Source organism: Nycticebus coucang, chromosome 11 (genome assembly GCF_027406575.1).
Source record: "Nycticebus coucang isolate mNycCou1 chromosome 11, mNycCou1.pri, whole genome shotgun sequence".
Classification (NCBI taxonomy): domain Eukaryota; kingdom Metazoa; phylum Chordata; class Mammalia; order Primates; family Lorisidae; genus Nycticebus; species Nycticebus coucang.
This window is the reverse complement of record NC_069790.1, coordinates 70,205,599-70,230,778: the sequence shown is the minus strand read 5'-3', so window position 1 is coordinate 70,230,778 and position 25,180 is coordinate 70,205,599. Positions and strand designations below refer to the sequence as shown.

Below are 25,180 nucleotides of genomic sequence, written 5' to 3'. Positions count from 1 at the left end.
ATTCTTCAACTAAAAATGGACACAGATTTTTTAAATGCACTCTCACTGTATATACAATTTCATGTTTGTAATCAAGTAAATTGAATACTATATTTGAAAAATTGTTTCATATTCAGAGTCTGACAATTCTGTATAACATTTTAACCCATAATTGTCAATGTTTTTGTTTTTCTACACAAATTTTACAAGAAGACACTTTTTTTAAAGAGTTACACTATTATCTCCAGGGCTTCCTTGAAAGCTCTAATACCCTTTCTCCGCATTTTGATTCATTTGGGCAGGCAATGACAACTGTCAATTTGTTACATATCCTGATTTCAGAAATGTTAACATGTGATAAATTTGTATTTTAGAATTAATGAAACACAGTATTGAGGCTACATTAGTAACTATTGAATACATTCATCATTTAGTTAAGTTTATTCACTGCTTTCAACATGTTTGTAACATACAGTTGGTTCTCCAAATCTGTGTGCTTAATCAAGAGTGCATCAAAAACATATATTTTTTAAATTGCCGGTTTAATTTTTTCAGATTTTGAGCTTTCTAAAAAATTTTATTTCAGATTAATATGAGGTTCCAAATGACTCAGTTGCATTGTTTGTGCTTGTTAGGTAAAGTTCAAGTTGTAGTTAAGCCCTTTCCCACTGTGCTCATTAAGTGAGAACATATCAATGAATTTAATTGTGTTTTCTCTCATGGAGTTGCTTTCATATTAGTATTGAATACAATGGATACTTGCTTTTTCATTCTTGCGATACTTTACTGAGAAGAATGTCTGTGAGGTTAATACAAAAGATGTAAAATCTCCATCTTTTTTATGACTGAATAATATTCCATGGTGTACATATACCACAGTTTATTAATTGCTCATGTGTTTATGGGCACTTGGGTTGATTCCACATCCTGGCAACTGTGAATTGAGCCGTGATGGACATTCTAGTGTAAATGTCCTTGTGGTAAAATAATTTTACTTCTTCTGGGTAGATGCCTAGTAATGGGATTGTAGGATAAAATAGAATGTTTACTTTTAGCTCTTTGAGGATTCCCCATACTTTTATCCATAGAGGATGTATTAGTTTGCAGTCCCGCCAGCGGTGCCAAAGTGTTCCCTTCTCTCCACATTCGCAACAGCATGTACAGCTCTGAGACATAGTGATGTAGGTATTCTCACTGGGGTTAGGTGATGTCTCAGTTTGGTTTTGATTTGCATTTCTATGATGATTAAAAATGATGAGCATTTTTCCATGTATTTGTTGGCCATTCATCTGTCTTCTTCAGAGAAAAGTTGCCTCTTTAGTGAACATGAGCAGATGTTTTCCTTATCTTTTTTCCTTAAACAGAACAGTATAACAACTATTGGTTTAACATTGGCAGTGCATGAGGTAATACACATAATCTATACGGAATCTATAGATGATTTAAGGTATACGGGAGGATATTCATAGGTTATATGCAAATATTATACAATTTTACTTGAGAATCTATAGATTTTGGTATTTTGGTATTTAGAATGCCCTAAAATAAGTCTCTTATGGATACTGATTGACAATTGTAAAATGTCTTCTATATTTGTGTGTGTGTATGTGTATTATTAAGGTTAATACATTCATATTACATTGACCAAAGATAATTTATAGAATAATATTTTTTCTTCTGTACTAAATTTTAAAAATAGTTGGAAGTTTCACATAGATGTTAGAAGTTGCTTTTTAGACTATTCTTTTTTGTTGTTGTTGTATTGATACATTAATCTTTATATAACTAATTTAAGACATGTTTATCTAGGGCGGCGCCTGTGGCTCATGGGCGGCGCCTGTGGCTCATGGGCGGCGCCTGTGGCTCAAGGAGTAGGGCGCCAGTCCCATATGCCGGAGGTGGTGGGTTCAAACCCAGCCCCGGCCAAAAAACCAAAAAAAAAAAAAAAAAAAAAAAAAAAAAGACATGTTTATCTTACCTTCCACAAATTTCCCTTATTCTTTGATGGTATCCTGCACAATAAGTCTATTCATCCCATAATTAATAAGGTACCTAGCTTACTTTTATTTATTTATTTATTTATTTACTGACAGTCAAATTTTGTTTAATTGAATAAAATTTGATCTCATAGCCAGACCTATTTTTAGATAAAATAAAAATAGTAAATTCTCCAGCACTGGAGACACACACATATATATTTTAGTTTGCATCTTAGTTTTTTTTTTTTTTTTTTGGTGCAGTTTTTGGCTGGGGCTGGGTTTGAACCAGTCACCTGCGGCATATGAGGCCAGCTCCCCAGTCCTTTGAGCCACAGGCACTGCCCTTAGTTTGCATTTTAATCTTTTGTTTGTTTGTTTGCTCGTTTGGGATTCATTGAGAGTACAAAGAATAAGGTTACATTGATTGAGGGTAAAGTCCCTCTTGTAATTGTGTCCTGCCCCTAAGAGGTGTGCCATACACCATGACTCCCATTCTCCTCCTTCCTCCCCTCTTCCCAATCCCTCACTCCCCTACCCACCCCTTGTATAGATCATCTATTGCCTTCATATTAGAATTGACTGCATGGGATTCTTGCTTCTCCATTCTTGTGATGCTATACTAAGAAGAATATGTTCCACTTCCATCCGGGTTAATACAAAGGCTGTAAAGTCTCCATTATTTTAATGGCTGAATAGTATTCCATAGTGTACATTACCACAGTTTGTTAATCCATTCCTGTGTTGGTGGGCATTTAAGGCAGTTTCCACTTTTGGTGATTGTAAATTGAGCTGCGATAAACAGTCTAGTGCAAATTTCCTTATGATAAAAGGATTTTTTTTCTTCTGGGTAGATGCCTAGTAATGGAACTGCAGGACCAAATGGGAGGTCTAATTTGAGTTCTTTAAAGATTCTCCATACTTCTTTCCAAAAAGGTTGTATCAGTTTGCATCCCAACAGCAGTGTAAATGTGTTTCCTTCTCTCCACATCACGCCAGCATCTGCAGTGCTGAGTCTTTGTGATGTGAGCCATTCTCACTGGGGTTAAGTGATACTTCAGGGTGGTTTTGATTTGTGCTTCTCTGATGATCAGGAACAATGAGCACTTCTTTCATATGTTTGTTAGTCATTTTTCTGTCTTCATCAGAGAAGCTTCTTTTAATATCTCTTGCCCAGAAGTAGGTGGGATTATTTATTTTGTTTAATTTTTTTAAAGTTATTTCATCATTTTAATGTTGAGCAATTAAAATAAAACTTCATTGCATAAGGATGACATGATATTTGGAGTTCATGAAGTACTACAAATTTTTAAATGGAGATTGCACCAGACTTCCTAAATGTGAAGTTGGATCTCCAGTTTGTAGAATCACACAACCCATAGCATTTAGTGGCAATGCTGGGGAAAATACTCAGACAGAGAAGAAAAAAATTGAGAAATGTCTTTAAGAAAGGAAAACTCTGTTTTGGCAGTGGAGCTCTTGTAATGATTGATCACAAAAATTTCATCTGTTTCCATGACAGAGTTGGGGATACATTCCAGTGGAAAGGGGAAAATAGGGCCACCATTGAAGTCACTGACATAGTAGGTTCATTTTGTCCAGGAAATGAATATGTACAGAGTCCTGTGCGTATCACGAGGGTCAAATAGGCACGGCCTCGAAAGGTGAAAGAAAACCATGCATTTGATGGAAGGAAACTCTTCCAGCACATTGCTGATTATCTGACTACTTATGCAAGACCGTGATTTTTAAGAATACAAGACACCATTGAGATCACTGGAACTTTTAAATGCTGCAAAGTGACCCCACTTTGGGAGGAGGGAGGGCTTTAACCATGCTATCATCAAAGATGCCTTATATTTCTTGAATGATACAGCAAAAATGTTTGTTCCCATGACCGAGGGAACATAATAATTCCCATTTATAATGTCATAAGTCCTAAAACTCGGAAACTCTGAATATTCTCAGGAGGATAACTCATAACACCTCCAGAAAGAAATTGAATGGACCTAGTACAGCCAGTTGATATAACTCCATTTTAATTTGATTGTAGATTGGGAGGGGCAATTTTTTTCTTAGGAAATCATGCATACCCATAAGTGGAGACTTAAAATTGCACCTAAGAAATTTGTGAGTAAAAAGATTTAGAGCTAATCATTTTTCAATGTGTCCTACTGTTTGTATTTGCAAACAGCTTGTTGGAGGTAAGGCATTATTTTTTAAAATACGTAATAAAAGAGAGGAACACCAAAAGCTCATTGCGGTTTTTTTTTTTTTTTAACACAGAGGTATATTCAATCAATAAGAAAGTAATTTGTTGTATACTGGTCTAAAATAGTGATTGAACAATTAATTCTAACAAATACTAGAAGTATATCATCTTACGGCTTTGATCTTCAGTTCCTACATGCACATATTTTGTAAGCTGAGAAGTTTTTGTGAAACCAAGGAAAAGGGGAAAACAGATGCCATTTATTAAAACTGTATGTTCAGTGGTGAATCTTTAGTAAGAAAAAAGGATTGGCTACATGAAGTGGAGTTAGAGCTGATACTACAGGCTGGGAGAACCTCCTTTCTTTTGCATTTTTTGCATTAATGTGTTCTGTTCGCATTTTTATATGCAGCCAGATTTAGGATCTGAATTGCCAAGATGATAAATTTAATATATCCATTATTTTAAAAACACATACCATCCTGATATCAAGCTAGATAATAAAATCTCTCCTTAAATAAGGTTGGATTTTGTGTGCTTTTTTCATAGCTTTGATAAAAGCAATAAATCTAAAAAATAATAAAAGGAAAAGAAATTTTAGATATATGATCATTAAATATTTGTATACAGACATAGCGAAGTTTTGAAAGTTCTACTTTCAAATGTTTGCATACATTTTGATGCCCCATTTGGACGAGTGGTATAAAACTGTGCAAAGACCATTTAAGCTGTTCTCTGCAGCTATTCTGTAATGTTTTCATTATAACAATTCCTGCTGGGTGAGATTTAAATGACATTTTAGAATACTGGAGAGTTCATTAAAGATCTTCTCGTCACTTTTCATTACTTATATTATCTCTTGGTTCTTCTGCTTAAATTGGATTGGCTTTTGTACCATTTTTTGTAGCTTTGATAGGCCAGTAAATTACTACTGTGAGATGTTTAAATGAGGACCTAGTATTTTTAATACACTTAAGAGGATTAATAAGGAACTCTGCCTTCACAGCTGCTTATAATATGTCATTGGATACAATAAGCCTTCCAAAATCTGCTGTAATCTTTCTCTATTTAAAAAAGATGATCATTCAGTTTATGTATGTATATATGTACATAATTAACTTATATACAATGATCAAATTATCAGTTTGATAATCTTTTTTTAGAGACCAGGGGTTCTCACTATGTTGCCCAGCTAGTCTCAAACTCCTTACCTCAAAAGATCCTCCCGCCTCAGCCACTGTAGTCACTGAGATTACAGGCATGAATCACAGTACCCAGTTGATATTTTGAAATTACAAATTTGGCTAATTGGTGAAGTAACGCGTCTTTTGAAACGTATTTAAATTACAAATCTATTCAAACTTTTATATACACAATATACTTTGAAGATTACCATTATTACGACTAAGGCTTCTATATTTTTACTGGTGGGTGTGTGTGTAAACATACATTTGTAATTGATATGTATAATGATGTATTGGTAGAACAAAATATGGGGTTATTTGGTGACATAGTATGCTAAAAGAGGAGAGAATATTACTTTTTTGTGTGTGTGTGATTTTTGGCTGGGGCTGGGTTTGAACCCGCCACCTCCGGCATATGGGACCGGCGCCCTACTCCTTGAGCCACAGGCGCCGCCCAGAGAATATTACTTTTTTTATTGTTTGGGATTCGTTGAGGATACAAAGAATTAGGTTACACTGATCGCATTTGTTAGGTAAAGTCCCCTTATAGTTGTGTCCCACCCCCAAGAAGTGTGCCGCACACCATGACCACCCAACTCCCACCCTCCTCCCCTTCCCCACTCTCTCCTTTCCCTAACCCTCCACTATGTATTAAGGAAAGACTATTTATTTGGTCTTTAATCTCTTTCTTTTATTCTTTAGCCTGCTTAATTCACTTGCTTTGTGCTTATATATCGAATGAAAATAAAACACAGGATTTATAAGCTTATCTCCCATTTTGTTCTTTATCTACTCATCCATTTCAGACCATTATCTACCACATATTTGTGACACCAAATCTCAATGAGAGCTCCAAGGATGTGGTAGGAGAGGTATGATGTGACTTTAGTGTTGTCATTTATCACTGTGTAACTTTAGGATCCCTAAATCCCAATGATACAGGACAAGTGGTATCCCAGCCAGCTCGTGGAGCTGAGGGGCGCGGACCTGCTGCCTCTGCCTTGGCGATGTTGGTGCAGCAGCAGCAAGCAGCGGAACCAGTGGGCTGGAGGGTAGGCAGGGCAACCCTATTTCCTAGGCCTGGGAATGAAAGGGACTGTAGCCATTCATTTGAGACCCAGACATGTTTTCCAGACAAGTCCCAGACACACTAAATGTTAACTACCAAGCCCTGCTAAATGTATCTACCGAGGGCCCCAGATGACTATATATCCCCCTAGATAAAGAGCCTACAGACAGACAGGGAGAGAGAACACTTTTCTCTCCTGACTGGAGTTTTCTCTCCCTGAGAGGCGCTCTGGCTCTTCTGTATTCTTATCTGTAAATAAATCCGGTCTTACCATTGATCTGTGGTCCACCAATCCATTCTTCGAATCACCGAGACCAAGAACTTACTGAAGAGCAAAATTCCGATATCACCAACAAAACTCAGTTTTCTCAACTTTGAAATTAGAATCATGGACCAGTGACACCAGTAACACGTTGCTTATATATAAAATTTTATTATTTATAACTCAATCGCAATCCTTTTTTATCAAGAAAAATCAAAGATGTATCCTCTTAGAAAACGATCTCTATTTCTTGAGGTCACTCTATTTACATTTCATTTCAAACATAATATAGTCAATACCCAAATTTTCCAATATTGTGAAAAGTTACTACATTTTTCTTTTGAAATAAACATTGGGAGTGAGCACAAAAATATAGTTAGAATGAAAAATAGTTGATACCACTATAAAGTGACTATAATCAACAAAAAAACTGGGTATACTTAATAATAACTAAAAATGTGGAATTGGAAGGTTCCTAACACAAAGGAAATTTAAGTGCCTGAGGCTGGTCTCCTTTCTTCCACCATCTGTCACTGTACAAAGCATATAAATAAATTATAAATATTTGGTTATTGAGACAAATGAAGTAAAGATACATGGCTACAGTGCTAGAGATTACTTATTGTCTCCCAACACCCCCTCTCCTCCCTCCTATCGTGTGGAGTATCTGTAATTTTTTTATATGCATGCTTGCCAAACTAAAGACATTCCCAGATTCACTTGTGACTAGATTAGTCCACGTGACTGAGTTCCAGCCAATGATTTATGAGCAGTAGAGCTATAACTTCTTTTGAGATCTTAAAATAAAAGGACATGTTCTTTCCTTTCCCACTTTATCTTCCTAGTATCTGGGATCTGTATGTGGTTTGACAGGTGAAAAAGATTTCCTGGGACTTTTTGAAGATGGAAGAGCAAAAAGGCGAAGGACCTGAGCTTCTCCGTGTCATGAAGTTGTTATGAAGCCTGGGCTACCTCCCTCTGAGTTTGACATGACAGAACTGTACCTCTTTCTGAAGCCATTGCCTTGAGAATTCCTGAGACTTGGTAATTTATAATGAACAGAAATGTGTTTGACTTATGGTTCTAGAGAAGTGGACGTCTAAAATCAAAGGCCCCTGTCTGGCAAGGGCCTCCTGTTGCATCATCCCATGGCAGAGGGCGGATGTGCGATGAGGGGGGCACCTGAACTCATCTTTTGATCAGAAACCCACTCCCATGATAAGGGCAGTAATCCTTTTTAAGAGTGGAGCCTCCCTGGCTTAATCACCACTTAAAGGTCCACATCTTAACACTGTTACATTGGGGGTTACATTTCCAATGTGAGTACGGTAGGAGACACATATAAACTATAGCAGCTAATCTCCTGTTTGCAAACTTGCTACAGTAGCTACAATCTGTATCCTAACAAATACAGCCTCCAACACTGCCATCCTGAATGTATCTTAGGGACACTGCAATTACTTAGTGATAATCAAGCACTGCTACTTGTCAATAACAACAATAAGAAACAAATACTTCTTTCTCATTTGTTGAAGGATAGAGATTTTGCCAGCTGGAAAAAAACTTTAAGCAAGAGTTGGACTGAAATTAAAACCTTTTCCTTTTGAGCTCTCCTTTATGGTGGGCAACATTTCAACAGTGATTTCAATTATTCCTACAAACAATTGTTTTTAAACGAAGGAATGTAAGATGAGTAATAGCAAAGTTAAGGGAAAACATGGCTATAGAAAAAGAACTTTCTAAATCATAAAGCAAGGTACATGTCCAAGGAAGTGTGTTGGAGTTTCAGTCAATTTTGAGAATAATCCAAATGTTTTCTGGGATTTGGCCGGTTTTTGTTTCTAATCTGCATAAGTGATCTAGACATGGAGACCAGTGCGAATATGTTTAATCTGATGATAAGCAAAGATTAAGGCTGGACAAATGCAAGGCAAAGTGAATGAAGGGTCAGAATCTTCATGGGAGAGACATTATGTTGTGCATGTGGTGAAAGAGAGACTAAACGAAAGAGCTAAGTACAATGTTTAAAATAAACTCAAATTTAAAATGCAAACACACAAATTTCAAATATTATCGAAGTATCATCCTTAGGTCTTTTTCCCCCTCTTTTTTAAATGTCTTTGATATATTGAAATTATATTAGCTAATTTATTACAAAATAAAACTGCCTTGGTAGAATTAATAGCATAAGTTATCATTCCTGAATGTATCTAGAATTAAACATTTGGCCAATGTTATACTGGTATACAAGATAATCTCTCAAATAGACAATTTTGACTATGTTTAGAAAAGGGAATGTTTTGTAAAACATTTGACACAAAACTCAAAAAACAATTGGAAAATCTCAAGTGAGTTGTATGTGTCAGGGAGGATTCTTTTTCAGTGTTAGTCTTGGATAGTGAGGGGTTGAAAGGAGGAGGAATTGGGTTCCTATGATTAATTCTTATGATGATATTCTTAAAGTCTGTTGAATGTAGTTTACTTCAAAATGTGTTCAATATTATTTTTCCAGAAATATGAAATTCTCCTGATTATTTGAGCATTAACAAATTGTGTCAATACTTTAATAATATTTGCATTTTTATCCCTGTCTAGAACCTCCTAGTGATCTTAAATGGTTTATTTGGACATGAATATATTTGTTTTAGTTCACTTCCTAAGCTCATACACTGAGATTCTTTAATTTCACTTGGAAAAAAACAATACTTGAAGGGATTAAACATATGTTACAACTAGATCTCACTTTAATTTCTATAACAACTTCGAGGAAGTATGTAACTTCTGTAACTCTTAGAAATACAATTCTCATCAAAGCAAACTTTTATCTGGACAGTTACCATTCAGGTTTCCAGATTTAGCACACACAAATAAAGGACACACATTTAGACTTGAACACTCATAATTTAGAATAATTTAAAAATATATGTATGTCTTGTGCAGTAAAACTTATATTTTTTTAAATATTTGTTTATATCTGAAAATCAAATTTAGCTAGACATTCTCTATTTTATCTGGCAACCTTAGACATCACTGGTCCCAGAAAGGACTGATCATGAAGGAGTTTGCCTACAGTAAATTTTACGTGAAGGAGGACCAAGGACTGAATCCAAATGACAGCCAGTCGTGTGTCAATCTGAAATGAGAGGTCAAATACTCATTTGAAGAGCAGCTCTGATTAGACTTTTGGCTTCAGAACTAGGAAATAGCTCCAACCCTTCTGAAAATAACTATTTTTTTTTAAGACATCCAAGTGTTAAACAGTAAGGAGCTACCTAACTGAGATCAGATTAAATTCAGTTTCATCAGAGATGAAAACCCGATCCTTTTTCCCCAGGTGCTGGCCAAATGCTCTTGTACCCTCTTCTCTACCCCCCACCCAACACCCCTGCTTCTTTTATGGGGTGGGGTGACGTCGCCCATATAGAGTTGAAATTATTTTACTTCAGACTCACAGTCTAGAAGAACCTGACTTTGAGTCTGCTACCACCGAGGAAAGGCTCCTGGTGAAACAGTCCTTATACTCTGTGCAATTGTGAACTGGGAAATCTGGATAGGGAACAAAAGCTCAGTGTTGATCCTAAGTTGCTAGTGCCCTCTGGTGCCTGACAAAAGAAAAACAAAAATCCCCTGAAGAAAAATCTATTTGAGTCCTCAAATTAATTGTCTCAAAGTAATTTTTCAAACACTATGACTAGTAAGTCACCATAACAAACACATAATCCAGGATCCCCAGAAACAATAGGCAACAGAAATATACCTCTAATAATTCCAGATATTTAAATTATTTTATTAGGAACCAGATTAAAAAAAAAATTTTTTTTTTTTTTTTTTGAGACAGCATCTCACTCTGTTTCTCTGGGTAGAGTGCTGAGCCACGACAGCTCACAGCAACCTCAAACTCTTGGGCTTGAGCAATCCTCTGTCTCAGCCTCCCAAGTAGCTGGGACTACAGGCATTCCACCATGACCTGCCAGTTTTTTCTCTTTTTAATAGAGGTGGGGTCTTGCCCTTGCTCATCCTGTTGTAAAACTCCTGAGCCCAAGCAATCCACCTGCCTCGGCCTCCCAGAGTGCTGGGACTGCAAGTATGAGCCACCTGTTTTTTTGTTTTGTTTTTGTTTTTCAGCTGAAATATTTATTGAGTTAATACTGAGCACACGGGCTCTGGAGACACGAAACAGACATGTTGAATCTCTCTGCTTCCATGATGACTAGTACAGAGACCACGTGACACCAACTAGTGAGGGACACTGGGAGTGTAATGCACAGTCTGTCTTCATGTAGCCCACGACCTTGGAGGCTCTCTACAGGAATGGTACATTTTAAAATCGTGTGATTGAAGAAAGGGAAATGGATATACATATTTATTAGATTTATACCAATGTGTTTTAGTTTCGGGGATGCTAACATAAAAAGTATAATTTTAAAGTAAAAAAATTCAACTTGTTCATGAAAGTATATAGAAAAGTGTTTGATATTTATGTGCTAACCTATAGACTTGCTATAGTCACTTATTAGTTTCCATTTCTTTGTTGATTCTTTTCTATTTTCTCTGTTGCTGAATCTATAGTTTGCAAAACAACCAAAAAAAAAAAAAGACCAATAAAACCAGCTTTATTTCTTTCTTTCCTATATGTATCTTTCATTTCCTTTTCTTGTCTTATTGAATTAGCTAGGTCTAGTACAATGTTGAAAAGGAATGGTGAGAGAGGACATCTTTACCTTATGTTTGATGTTATCAGGAAAAATTCCTTCTCACCATTAAGTGTGATGCTAATTGCAGGCATATATATATAAATAAAATATATAATATATAATAAAGAATATATATAATAAAAAACTGTTGATTTTGGACATTCATGGGTTTATTTATATAAAATATAAATATTTATTTATATAAAAGATAAAATTTTATATATTTTATTTATATATATATATGCCTGATATATTTTTATATATATATATATATGCCTGATATATTTATATATATATATATATATATATATAAAGTCTTTATTAGGTTGAGGAAAATTTCCTCTGTAGCTACATTGCTGAGAGGTTTTTATCCTAATGGGTACTGGATTTGTTAAATTTCTTTTCTGCATCTATTGATCTTTTTTAAAATATTGATGTGATGGATTACATTAATTAATTTTTAAATGTTGAACTAGCCTTTGATATCTGGATCATGGCATAAACTTCTTTATTTTTTACATTCTTAGTTTTGATTTACTAATATTTTGTTGAGATTTTTTGCATCTGTGTATATAAAATAATTTTGTGTAGTTTTCTCTTATAATGTCTTCATTTGGCTTGGGATATTAAGGCAAATTTGACTTCATGGAATAAGTTAAAAATTATTTCTTCTGCCATTTTATTCTGGACAATATCATAGTGTTGGTGTAATTTTTTCTTTAAATGTCCTGTAGAATTTGCTGGTGAATTTTATGTATTTAGATGGTTCTGGTGTTTTATGTTTTAGATGGTTATTAATTACATATTCAATTTTTGAAATAAACATAAGCCTATTCAAATTATCTATTTCTTATTGTGCATGGCTTGGAAAATTGTGTCCTCTACATAATAGATAAGTTCCATAATAGGCTATTAAATTTGTGGACAAGGGTCGGGTGCGGTGGCTCACGCCTGTAATCCTAGCACTGGGAAGCCAAGGCAGGTGTATTGCCCGAACTCACAAGTTTGAGACAAGCCTGAGCAAAAGTAAGCCCCTCATCTCTACTAAAAGTAGAAAAACAGTCAAAAGGGTGGCTTGAGCCCAAGTTGGAGGTTCCTGTCAGCTACAACACCACAGCATTCTACCCGGGGCAATAGCTTGAGACTCTGTCTCAAAAAAATAAAAAATAAATAAATAAACAAAAATTGTGGACAAGGAGTCATTCATTATATTTCTGTGCTACCCTCTTAATGTTCATGGAATCTGTGGTGGTCTTTCTTCTTTTATTTATGATATTAATAATTTGTACTCTCATTGTTATATTAAATGCCCTGTCAGATAATTCTAAAACTTGTGTCATACCTGAGTCTGGGTCTTATGTTTGCTTTGCCTCTTGAAATTGTGGGTTTTTTACTTTTTTGTCTCCTAGTATACCTTATTCATTTTTGTTGAAAGCCAAACATGTTATATTTAATAACAGGAACTGAGGTAAATAGGTCTGAGTGTGAGATCTTATGTTAAACATGCTAGAAGTTGGACTGTGTGTAATATTTTCTGTAACTCAATTTCCAGACCTTCAATTTCCTCTGCTGTCTTTGTGTCCATCTCCTGTGTTCATTTTGGACATTCACAGGTGCTCTTCCTGAAGGAAAATATGTGTCTTGCATGTTTTTCTGTTTTAACCCCCTGTTATCACACTGGAGAACCCATCAGCCTGGTGGCAAGGTGTGAGGACAGAAAGCATTCTACAACTCAATCACTAAACCTCAATCTTTTCTTCGGTGAGTCTATGTTCATAGAATGTTACCTACACAGGGAATTGTAAGCACTTTCCCTTCTAAGGTGAGATAGGAAAGATTGATAAAGCTGGAGTAGGAGAAATGCCTTAAGTGGAAAAAATAACCTGGCAAAGTTTTTTCCCTTGGAGAGGAGACCTTTGTATGGAAAATCCTCTGCGATGTGTCCCAGTGATTACTCTTTCTCCAATACCCAACATACCTATCATGGTATCATTTTTGTCTCTTCATTGTCATCACCCTCTAGCAATTCTCACCAGTACAGCGTTCCTCTGGCTTCCGGCCCAGAGAGGCAGATCCTGGTTGTGACTTTCTGGGTTGGGTTTGCTTGATTCTTCAGATTATGGAGGTGTGGTTTTCTTTTGGAACATCAATTCTCTTGTGGATCCAAAACAAGTCATTGACGTTCACTTTCATTCTTTTTTTTTCTAAATTATAAGAATGGGAGTGGTGACTTTTAAGCTCTTTATAAATCTGAACTGAAACCAGAAGTGCCCTGTAAGATTTTTATTTCTTTTTTAACGTAGAGGACCCTGAAGAATATAAAAAACAACAAAAACTTAAACCCATGTACTGAATAACTACTAAGTCTCAGAGCGAGGTTCTGGGTCTTGAGCACAACGGGATTAAAATCAGGTATTGCTTCATTACAACTTTCACTCCCTAGCCTGTTAACCTCACACAGTTCTAAAGGAGAGAAATCATGACAGTAAACTTTGATTGCATGTAATTTAAACATAACTGTCTTAGAGCTGGAGAGAAGGGCGTAATGGAGATTTTGTGGAGCATTTTTATTTTTTAACAGGAGTATTTCATTTCAAGCCACCTTTCTTTAGTTAGCACACTGCTTATCCCTACTTCCATTTCCTCTTCTACTTTTTTTTTTTTTTTTTTGCAGTTTTTGGCCAGGGCTGGGTTTGAACCTGCCACCCCCGGCATTTGGGGCTGGTGCTCCACTCCTTTGAGCCACAGGTGCCGCCCCATTTCCTCTTCTACTTTTACCCATACTGTGAATCATCACAAAAGGAGATATAGACCTTCTAGTATTGGAAGATTAATTACCTTGAGATAAGAAATAGAAACTCTTCCCGGGTTTCACAGATACTTGAACCTGTGATACCAATTATTTATGATAGGAGATAATTTTGTCCATTACATCATTTATTCATTTGTTCAGCAAGCACTACTTAGTGGTAGCTTTACTATAGATTCTGTTTGAGTTATAACAGTAACTAAAACACATTTCTTACATTTGAGGATATCAATGCTTATTATTGAAAATGTACATGCTAACAAATTAATATAACAGACGATGATAAATTCTATGTTAGATCTGTATACTGATAGAGAAAATATTTATAAGATCCTCATATGATAAACATTAGTACCTAAATTTAATTTAAACCATATTGTCCATTTATCTTGTTATAAATGTTCACTCATGGAAATCTTTTCCAACTCTTAAAATTTTTTTTTCACTTGGTTCCTTTCAATTTTACTTCAATGTTTACCAAAACATAACCTTAGTGAGCACAGGTTAACATTATTTTGAAAGTCACGTTGGCCCTTAGGGGATGAATAAAAGATAGACGTCTTTATCTAATTATGCTCATGGATAGTATCTCACATTGTAATTTATTAGAATTTACCTGCTTAATTCCAATGCTAGCAAGAGCCAATACCCCTGGGTCTTGTAATCAGAACTATTTTTTCCAGATGGCAACACTGTATATGTAACTAACATATGTATATGGGTCATATTTGAAGGAATAAAAATTAGAAAATGAGAAAGAAAAAGTAGAAGGTGTTTCTATTAGTCAATTTTAAAACCCTTATTAACTCTGCTTTCAAACACTGGATTCTGTCATTTGATACTGTTATTGAAAAGATACAAGAGTACTTTGTAGCTAAGTATAGTTGTGTATATTACAAAACCATCTGGTTTACATCTCAATAGACATCTGGAAATCTTAATTATCTTAATTATGTTTTAAGAATTTGTTATTACAATAAATTATCATTTTACTCTGATTTTAAAAGCATGAAAGAATATATTTTGGAAAAAAAACCTATTGTTCTTATGTTTGGGGCCTACATAAGTGAAAAAATGACACAAATATAACAATCTAGGAAGCTTATTGCAAATTAGGTTCAGATTTTTGGTGTCAAGTATATGATCTTACTATTGTGTGAAAATATGAGCAAAGGAGTGCTATGGTTAGATTGGTTTTTAATAAAGAATACTGTAAAAATAATGAAAAATATGCTGTCAAAAGGATGAAAATAATTATGACAATAACTTTTAGAAATTTATTGTAATAAGTTCAGGAGACAGATGTAATGAGGATCAGCTTTATATATAGTTGCAATAACAACAATAGAGTGACCAACACATTGCATTTCAAGTCATGTAAAGGATGAAGTGGAACTGAAGATGGCTACTATTTAGTAAGCAAGTAACTGTAAGGCAATGAGCCAGAATATTTTTCAAACATTATTTTACTGAAGACTGTCAACAAAATAATATAAATATTAATCTTTTATTTTTAGTAGATATGTTGGTTACAAATATGAAGTGATTTGTTCACAATTCAACAGTGGTATTGCTAGGAGTCAACCCTCTTCAAACTCCAAAGATTTTCTTAATTGTTTTCGTGGTTCTATTGCAGTATTTCAAACCCTCATGCAGTAGTGCCATTACCCCCACACAAATGGTGAATGAGGAACAGCATGTCTGAAAGACACGATGGTTATGTTTTACCCTTGGTACATCTGAGATAAAGAGCCTATGGAATTTCAAGTTGATATATTTTTGATAAGCAGAAGTCTTATCTGTTCTGTTAAAATGACTGTAATGCTTGTACTCTGTTGCTTTAGTAGGATATATGCCATTAGAATTCAGAATTTTCTTTGACTCATAGCAAATTTACCAGGATAGTAATGTTTCCACCAAAAATAAAATTTATGTAAATGCAATGTGCACTAACACAACTAAATGCCGCACTGTACATAACATTCGCTCGCTCTTTGCTCTTTTTTGCCACATGATCTTTCTTAGACGTGTTTAGAGAAGAGTTCTCTACTATCTTTGTGCATTTTGATGTGTCTCCCTAATTAAGCTGATTCAATCCTTTTTTATACTTCCATAAAATTGCCTTTACCATTTTTAAAGCAAAATTGTATAATTTGTGGATTATTTCTTTATTTATTGGAAATATTACATCTCCTTTGAACTGCTAGCTATTTTTATTGTTCTGTTAGTGGTGCAAAGTAATATAGTTGTTTAGTGGTCTACTCCAGCCATACTTTTCCCTTAAGTCTTGTGACTTTTAGTGTATAATTTTGTGGAATACGATGTGTATTCAGCGACGTATATTTTGTATTATAGCAGAACACCTGAATGAGGTTGATGCATAAGAGAAATATTAAGAATGATATATAAATTTTGGAGAAACTATATAAGAGGAAGTTGAAGTAATGAAAATAAATTAAATCCTTCTAGAAAAGAACTGGAAAAGAACTGGAAGAGAAAAGATCTGATGATAAAACTCTAGAGACATTTACAGAGAGATCGAAGGAAGAAGGAATCAATAAGAGAGAATTGGTTCTTTTTTGGCTGCTTTGTTCATTGTATAATTTATTCATTATTCAATAAACATTTCCTGGACTAGGTTCTCAGAGGGTGAGAGATTATGGAAAATGACTTAGTTTCTTTTTTATGTAGTTTTAAATTTCACCATATGGCACATATTATATAAATACTATTGTTAAATCAGATTGCCCTGCATTTTCCATTAGTTTCTCTCATGAAATTCATTTTCTATTCAAAAAGACCATAAGCCCTACCTTTGGCTTCCTGTAGGATGTGAAAGAGAAGTATGGATGTTTCCAAGTTAGTTGCAAGGGCAGAAGTTGGGATGCTTTGCTCCTCTGCCTCACTTCCCAGCCTGTACTCAGCAGGTCTGAACACCTTACTGCGAGCCAGCGTGCCTTTGTGCTTGAGCCAAGAGACACACTCAGAGCTGCAGGGACCAGTGTACTGTGGTATCCTCTTAATTTTCTTTGGGAAAGCAGCAAGTCATTAAAGCAAATGTATAAGTATTTGCATTGCACTGATTTTGAGCTTGATAGGGTGATACCGTCTGACAACTGGGATATCTATTTACATTTATTTTTAAGTCAGTTTTTCACAGCTCTTGTCAGAGTTTCCAAACATATTTGATGTGGGGTAAAAATACAGAAGCCGTCTCAGCCAGACCAATCTCTCTGCATACACTTTTCAGAATATGTGGTCTCCACTTGCAATATATGGGGTATCTTCTTCAAGTTTTAAATAAGAATGTTAAAACATATTCAGTGATAGATTCAAATTTATAGAGTAAATTGGTGACAAACATAGCCCTTTGAAAATTCTTAATTTTTATTTTGAATTGATGATGTTAATTTGGTTATTTAAATATATATGTTTACATGTTCTTACCTTCAAAAGCCCTCCTCTCAACAACCATCTGTTATGAATCTTGTGTAGTTCAGTCCCAAACTGTAACATTGAAAATGAATTTGTAGAAGAACCCAATATGGCAGCGGCGGTAGCAGTGGCAACGGCAGCAGGAGGACCGGCCGCCCCATAGACCCCCCCGCGCACCACCCCCGCCGCTTCCTCTGCTTGGGTGCTCCTCCGGCCTGACTTCCCCTTTCTCCTATCTTTCCCAGCACCGCGGGAAAAGCAGCACAGGGCAGAGCAGGCAAGGGAGGGCGGCCGGAGCCCGGACACGGGAGCCTCTCAGTCAGTTCAAGACCCGACATGAGGGAAAAGGGACGTAGGAAGAAGGGCAGGACCTGGGCGGAGGCCGCCAAGACGGTCTTAGAAAAATACCCCAATACACCCATGAGTCATAAAGAAATTCTTCAAGTTATCCAGAGAGAAGGACTAAAAGAAATCAGAAGTGGAACCTCCCCTCTTGCATGCCTGAATGCAATGCTGCACACAAACTCCAGAGGTGAAGAAGGCATCTTCTATAAGGTTCCAGGTAGAATGGGAGTATATACTTTGAAGAAAGATGTGCCGGATGGGGTGAAAGAGCTATCAGAAGGTTCAGAAGAAAGCAGTGATGGTCAGTCAGATTCCCAGAGTTCTGAGAACAGCAGCAGCAGCAGTGATGGTGGCAGCAACAAGGAGGGAAAAAAGAGCAGGTGGAAAAGGAAAGTGTCATCTAGACTGTCACAGCCATCCTCTCCCCAGTCAGGCTGCCCATCACCCACCATTCCAGCAGGTAAAGTCATTTCTCCATCACAGAAGCACAGCAAGAAAGCACTAAAGCAGGCTCTAAAGCAGCAACAGCAGAAGAAGCAGCAGCAGCAATGCAGGCCAAGCATGTCCATCTCCTCCAACCAACATCTTTCTCTGAAGACTATCAAAGCCACTAGTGACTCTGTACCTGCCAAACCTGCAATATGGGAAGGAAAGCAATCTGATGGACAGTCAAGCAGCAGTCCCCAGAACTCGAACTCCAGCTTTTCATCGTCCGTTAAAGTGGAAAGTCCTTTGCTAGGCTTGGGGAAGAAATCATTTCAGAGGTCTGACAGACTGCACACAAGGCAAATGAAAAGGACTAAATGTGCTGACATTGATGTTGAAACACCAGACTCCATTCTGGTTAATACAAATCTTCGAGCGCTGATTAACAAACACACCTTTTCAGTCCTTCCTGGAGATTGCCAACAACGACTACTTTTACTATTCCCAGAGGTGGATCGACAGGTTGGTCCAGATGGTTTGATGAAGTTAAATGGCTCAGCTCTTAACAATGAGTTCTTCACTTCAGCGGCCCAAGGCTGGAAGGAAAGACTCTCGGAAGGTGAGTTTACACCTGAGATGCAGGTGAGAATTCGACAAGAGATTGAGAAGGAGAAAAAAGTGGAGCCATGGAAAGAACAATTCTTTGAAAGCTACTATGGTCAGAGTTCTGGCCTAAGCCTTGAAGATTCAAAGAAATTGACATCATCGCCCAACGATCCCAAAGTAAAGAAATCTCCAGCTGAGCAACCAAAATCCATGCTTCCTTCAGAGGCCTCTCCTGTCACTATAGTCCCAGTAGTCTCCCAGTCAGAGTGTAAAGAGGCAGCATTGCAATTGCCATCACCAGGCAGTAAAGAAGAGCACGAAAGCCAAGATAAGGTGCAGCTAAACTTCTCCAAGTCCACAGAGCTCCCACTTCCCACAGGCAGCAATACCCATGAGCTTAGCAGCGTTCTTCCCGTCAAGTGCCGAAAAGATGAGGGTCTGTTGGAGCAGAAGCCAGTTGCCTCTGCTGAACAGGAATCTGAGAAAGAGAATTATCTCACCACAGCTTCTAGTTATAACAGAAATGAAAGCCAAGAATCTTTAATTACATCCGCAAGCAAACCCAAGAGTCCTGGAGTGGAAAAATCATTAGTAAAGCCCATTGCAGAAGCAGGTCCACAGGAGACCACTTTGAAAGAACCTCCAGCAACTCTTGTTGATCAGAACCCCGAAAGCCTCAAGAGGAAATCTTCTCTCACCCAGGTAGAGGCCCCTGTGAGCTGGGAGAAGAGGCCACGAGTTATTGAGAATTGCCAGTACCAGCAGCCATTTCAGATCTCACCACAGCCCTTTCTCAATAGAGGGGAGAGGGCCCAGGTGCGAAGAGTACCACCTCTCAAGATCCCGGTCTCCAGAATCTCCCCCATGCCATTTCATCCATCGCAGGTCTCTCCCAGGGCTTGTTTTCCAGTCTCCATCACTAGTCCTAACAGAACAGGAGCCAGAACCCTTGCAGACATCAAAGCAAAAGCCCAGCTGGTCAAAGCACAGAGGGCAGCAGCTGCAGCCGCCGCCGCAGCTGCTGCAGCCGCTTCAGTTAGAGGGACCATTCCAGGACCTGGCCCAGGGGGTGGACAAAGTCCAGGAGAGGAGGGTGGTGAAGGGAAAACTGCTAGAGGAGGCAGGCCAGGCTCAGACAGAGTCAGTGGAACTGGAAAAGGCTCCACACTGGAACTGGCAGGAACTGGAAGCAGGGGAGGTACGAGAGAGCTTTTACCCTGTGGTCCAGAAACTAAGCCCCAGTCTGAGACCAAGGCCACCCCAGACCAGGCACAGCCTCATAGTGTCTCTGGAGCACAACTACAGCAAACCCCCTCAGTGCCTCCAACAGCTGCCATCAGTGGATCATGCGCAAATGTCCCATCACCAGCCCACATAGAAAAACTGGATAATGAGAAACTCAACCCCACCAGGGCAACAGCCACAGTGGCCTCTCTGAGCCACCCACAAGGGCCCAGTAGTTGCAAACAGGAAAAAGCATCTTCTCCAACTCCAACAGGTCCTGCTCTAATCTTAGGTGCCTCACCTATTCATTTTGCAGCTGATGACAAAGTGGAGCCCAAAGCCGGTTCCAATAAGAATACACCAAACTCTTCAGCCTCAGCAAAGACAGATGCTAATGCTCCAGTGGCTATGACTCCTTCCCCTTTAACATCTTTATTGACAACAGCCACTTTAGAAAAACTTTCTGTACCCCAAGTTAGCGTAACTACAGCACCTACTGGATCAGCTCCACCCTTGAGCTCTTTGCCAGCAGCTTCTAGCCTTAAAACCCCAGGAACTCCTTCAAATATGAATGGACCCATTTCAAGACCAAGCTCTAGTATCCCTGCTAATAATCCTTTAGTCACTCAGCTGCTCCAGGGCAAAGATGTTCCCATGGAGCAAATTCTGCCTAAACCTCTCACCAAAGTTGAAATGAAAACTGTTCCACTGACTACAAAAGAGGAAAGAGGGATGGGAGCACTTGTTGGTACCAACACAACAGAACATAGCACCAGAGAAGAAGTTAGTGAGCGACAGGCCCGACCAGCTATGCAACAGCTGGGTAAAACCTTACAAAGTAAGCCCCTCCCATTTCCAAGGCCCCTTCAGCTCTTCTCACCCAAAGAGCTGAGGGACTCCAGCATTGACACACACCAGTACCAAGAAGGACTAAGTAAAGCAACCGAAGATCAGATCCTTCAGACTCTCATCCAAAAGGTTCGAAGGCAGAATCTTCTCTCAATTGTACCACCCTCCCAGTTCAACTTCGCTCACTCAGGTTTCCAGGTGGAAGACATCTCCACAAGCCAGAGGTTCATGCTGGGTTTTGCTGGCAGAAGGACATCTAAGCCTGCAATGGCAGGTCACTACTTACTTAATATTTCCACCTATGGCCGTGGTTCAGAGAGCTTTAGGAGGACCCATTCTATAAACCCTGAAGACCGTTTTTGTCTAAGTAGTCCCACTGAAGCCTTGAAAATGGGATATACAGACTGTAAAAATGCAACAGGAGATAGTAGCAGTGGCAAAGAAGATGATACTGATGAGGAAAGTACTGGTGATGAACAAGACTCTATCATGGTGAAGGAGGAGCCTCAGGTTGCCCAGAGTTCTGGAAAATGTGACACAACTTCAGGACCCCCCAGTAGGGAAACCCTATCCACCGGTGATTGCTTAGCTAACAGGAATGTGAAGGCTGAGACACCAGTGATTGAGCAAGCCACATTAAGCAAGGAGAATTACCTGTTCACTAGAGGCCAAACATTTGATGAAAAGACCCTAGCCAGAGATTTAATTCAGGCAGCACAGAAGCAAATGGCTCATGCAGTGAGAGCACACACACAGCTAAGAGATAAGAAGGCTGCAAGAACCCAGGGATAAAGAGTAAGTTCTCAAGCCAAGAACCAGTAGGAAACAGATTATGATTGTGCTCCCAAACAATTAGTACCCTGGGCATTTTGGGGGGTGAGGTTAGAAAGACTTACGGGTGAAACTCCATGCCCTGCCACTCCACTCCCCACTTTAGGGTTGAGGGCTGTCTGCATGCTGGAAGAGGTTGATGTTTCAGAATTGAATTCATGCTAAAGTCAGTTACCAATTTTGATTGACAAAGTGATTTTTATGCTGCACTCCTTTCATGTCAGAAAGGCTTTTCTCCATGGTTCCCTCAATCTGCAGATAGACTGTAACCAGGAAGGGAGGAAAGGTGTCAGGGATTTTCAAAGGTGTACGTTTAGAAAGCAAACCATATTGTGCCTCTTCATCTTGCCCCAGGCTCTTACAGATAGGTCCTAAGCATTACTATTCACCAGATTCTCTTCATAAATAATACTGAGCTAAATTTTTGCATTTAGGAATAGTCATATAACAAATTACCAATTAGGTATACTGCCTCGATCTTAACCAGATGAGAGAACAGTTTTAAATTGTTCTTAGATTGGTAGTAAATTGAACACCAGTCTATTTTTTCAGTTTTTTCAAAACAATCGTTTCAAGCAGAAAGCCATTCATTTTATAAGCTGGACAGAAAACAAATTATATGATAATCTAGCCTTCTAGAAAATGAAGCAGTTAGGAACAAGAAAACCTTTAAATAATTATAATATGGTACTCCAACAGCACCTTTAAAGCAATTTTTTAACTTAGCTTTTGAGTTGTTCCATCTGAAATGTTATTATTAAGTGCTAAGCTTATTCTTAGGGTATTACCTGACATTATTTCCAGTGACCAGTCAGACGTCATTCCTGATGCACATGCCTCCAGTGTGCCCTTGTCTAGCCGTCAGATGACCCACCTTCTACTGCAGGTCACCTCAGGAGATAGCATTAACTATATATCATCTCAGTCTTATAAATATTCCAAGTTGTCTAGTAGAGAAGACTCTGAATCTCAAAGAATTTTCTTTAGTTAAAATTCTTCATTCTGTTAAACAGAAAATAAAGCCAAACAACCTGGAGTTGTTTGCTCTACTTCTGTTCCCTTAAATCCTATGCTCAAGTTACTGGAGCTATCTGTGGTATTCCGTGTAACATTTGTAAGAATAAGTACAGGTCAATGGGAAATTATTCTTGGCATGGGGGAGGAAGCATATTTAAATGGATTGTGAAAGCACACAGCTGTATGAGGTTTAGATTTTTTATCTCAGATATAAATAGTCAAAGGAAGACCTCATTGCCTTCCAGGTGAAGGTACAAAGTTATACATATTAATGACCTGACAGTTAACATTCTGTTGCTTATTAATTGCCTTTCTGTACCTTAGCCCTAAAGAGCTTTCAGGTAAAATGATTTGTTATAATGAGGGAGGTCTTCTCTTTTCATTACATTGCTATTTATTTCTAGAACTCACTGTAAATGAGCAGCGCTAGGGTGGTTTTCTCTTTGACACAAAGGTTTCACGGCATAGCAAGGAGGGAAAAGTCTCCCCATTGCATTACAACAGTATACAAAGTAAAAAACTTGGCAAAGGGTAGTTTTCAGCTCAGTTTATAGAATAGTCCAAAGAGACTTTGAGAAACATGATGATAGGCAGGGACCTTTCCTACCATGTTTCAGTACCTACATACCTATTGAAAGAAAACAGTAGGTAAAACATTTCCTAAAGTTGAAGCAATAGCTTCATAGATTCTTGGTTACTTTATTTTTTTTAATGCTTTACATTTGATACAACTATTAAAGATCAATTTTAAAAATAGCTTTCCAGTAATATATTTTAAGTAATATATATTTTAATATCTATGTAAAAAGTGACAGTGGAAGACTTTGAATCTCTCATATATGGTATGTTTAATGTAGGACCTCACTGTTAAGGCACAAATTATTTCAAAGGAAGTTACTCTAAAGACACTCAGATTATTTCAAAAAGAAAAATGCAATAAGGGGAATAGTTTGGGGGGTTATTTTTTATTTTAAAAGAAAATTGACTTATTTACCACAAGCTATTTTTTCCCTTCTGGCTATAAGGTTTGTACAGACTGGTTTGGTAATTGCTAAACTTTTGTGTCTTTTGCCTTTTTAAAGGAATTGTTAACATTGGAATTGAGGGTATGTACAGAGAAGTTGGTGACAACACCATTTAAAAAGTCATATTTTTTCACAAATAGAGAAAAAAATCATTTTACATAAGAATTTTAAGTATTTGCAATAAATATATGTATATAGATTGTATGTATTCCTTCCTATATTCTTATTTTTCATTTTATTATTAAGTAAACGATCATTAAAAGTGAAAATAAAAAAAAAAAAAGAAAATGAATTTGTAGTCTTTAACAATAGTAATAACACAACTGATTAGTAATTGAATAAGAGAAACAACTTATTTAACCTAAAAAAGCTTCTTTTACTTGATCCCAGAATACATAAAATAGTGCAATTTATATATTTTTGTATATACATATATAAATATACATTTAGACCTATATATCCCAGAACATAGGTACATACACATGTATAGGTACATATATACATAGACATATATTAATACACGCACATATACTGAGAGATTTGCCTAATTGAAATATTTACTTATTAGGTATAACTTACCAAATATCCTAGCTAAAAAAGTACATTGATTGTACATGTATACTACCCAGAGTAATATTTTTCAATGCCTGAGATATTGAGAATAAGCATTTCTTATATTTTAGCTACAAAGTTGAACTTTCTTACTGATTATCATTGGTAATAGTTATTGATAACATTACTATCAATATATTTACAAGAATCCAGTAAAATCAATCACATTTTATTTAGTTTGAAATTGTTGTGTTTAGAGAGTGATTTTTTATACATTCATACATTAGTTAATATAATTCAAGTTCATTATGTAGCCTTATTTAAACAATTTATAAGAAATACTTGCCAATGAGAGTGGAGACCACCTATCCTAACCTCATGTCCAGTGGTTCTTTAAGACGTGGGTTATCTAAAATAGTGAAGTAAAAAAAATATTAGAATATCTTTGGACATAATCAAGTGTAAGTTTTTCTTTATATCATGCCAAATTAAGGGAAAGAAACAGCTAGCCAATTTCACATTTAACTTAATAAAAACTAATAGCATCTGCCCCTATATAATATTTGCAATAAACAAATAAATTTTACAAAATATTTTTCATATTCTATACCATAGTTACCTTCTAATAGTATTTATAAAGCTCAAGGATAACTTGTAAAAACATTAAAAGCTCTAAAATCTAAAC

At 37.0% G+C, this 25,180-nt stretch overlaps 1 protein-coding gene and 1 pseudogene across 1 annotated transcript; both read left to right on the top strand.

Moving 5' to 3' along the window:
• Window positions 1–3,246: 3,246 nt before the first annotated feature.
• LOC128598329 (long-chain fatty acid transport protein 2-like) lies at window positions 3,247–3,866 on the top strand (annotated as a pseudogene).
• A 13,877-nt stretch (window positions 3,867–17,743) lies between these two features.
• On the top strand, window positions 17,744–24,226 carry LOC128560173 (putative Polycomb group protein ASXL2). Its single transcript, XM_053553729.1, has one exon. It carries the CDS (start codon window positions 17,957–17,959, stop codon window positions 21,860–21,862), a length of 3,906 nt encoding a protein of 1,301 aa, XP_053409704.1. The 5' UTR covers window positions 17,744–17,956; the 3' UTR covers window positions 21,863–24,226.
• The last annotated feature ends 954 nt before the right edge of the window (window positions 24,227–25,180 follow it).

What these genes read in the sequence shown, in the direction of transcription:
- LOC128560173 (XM_053553729.1), top strand. Translation starts at nt 17,957, where the DNA reads ATGAGGGAAAAGGGACGTAGGAAGAAGGGCAGGACCTGGGCGGAGGCC.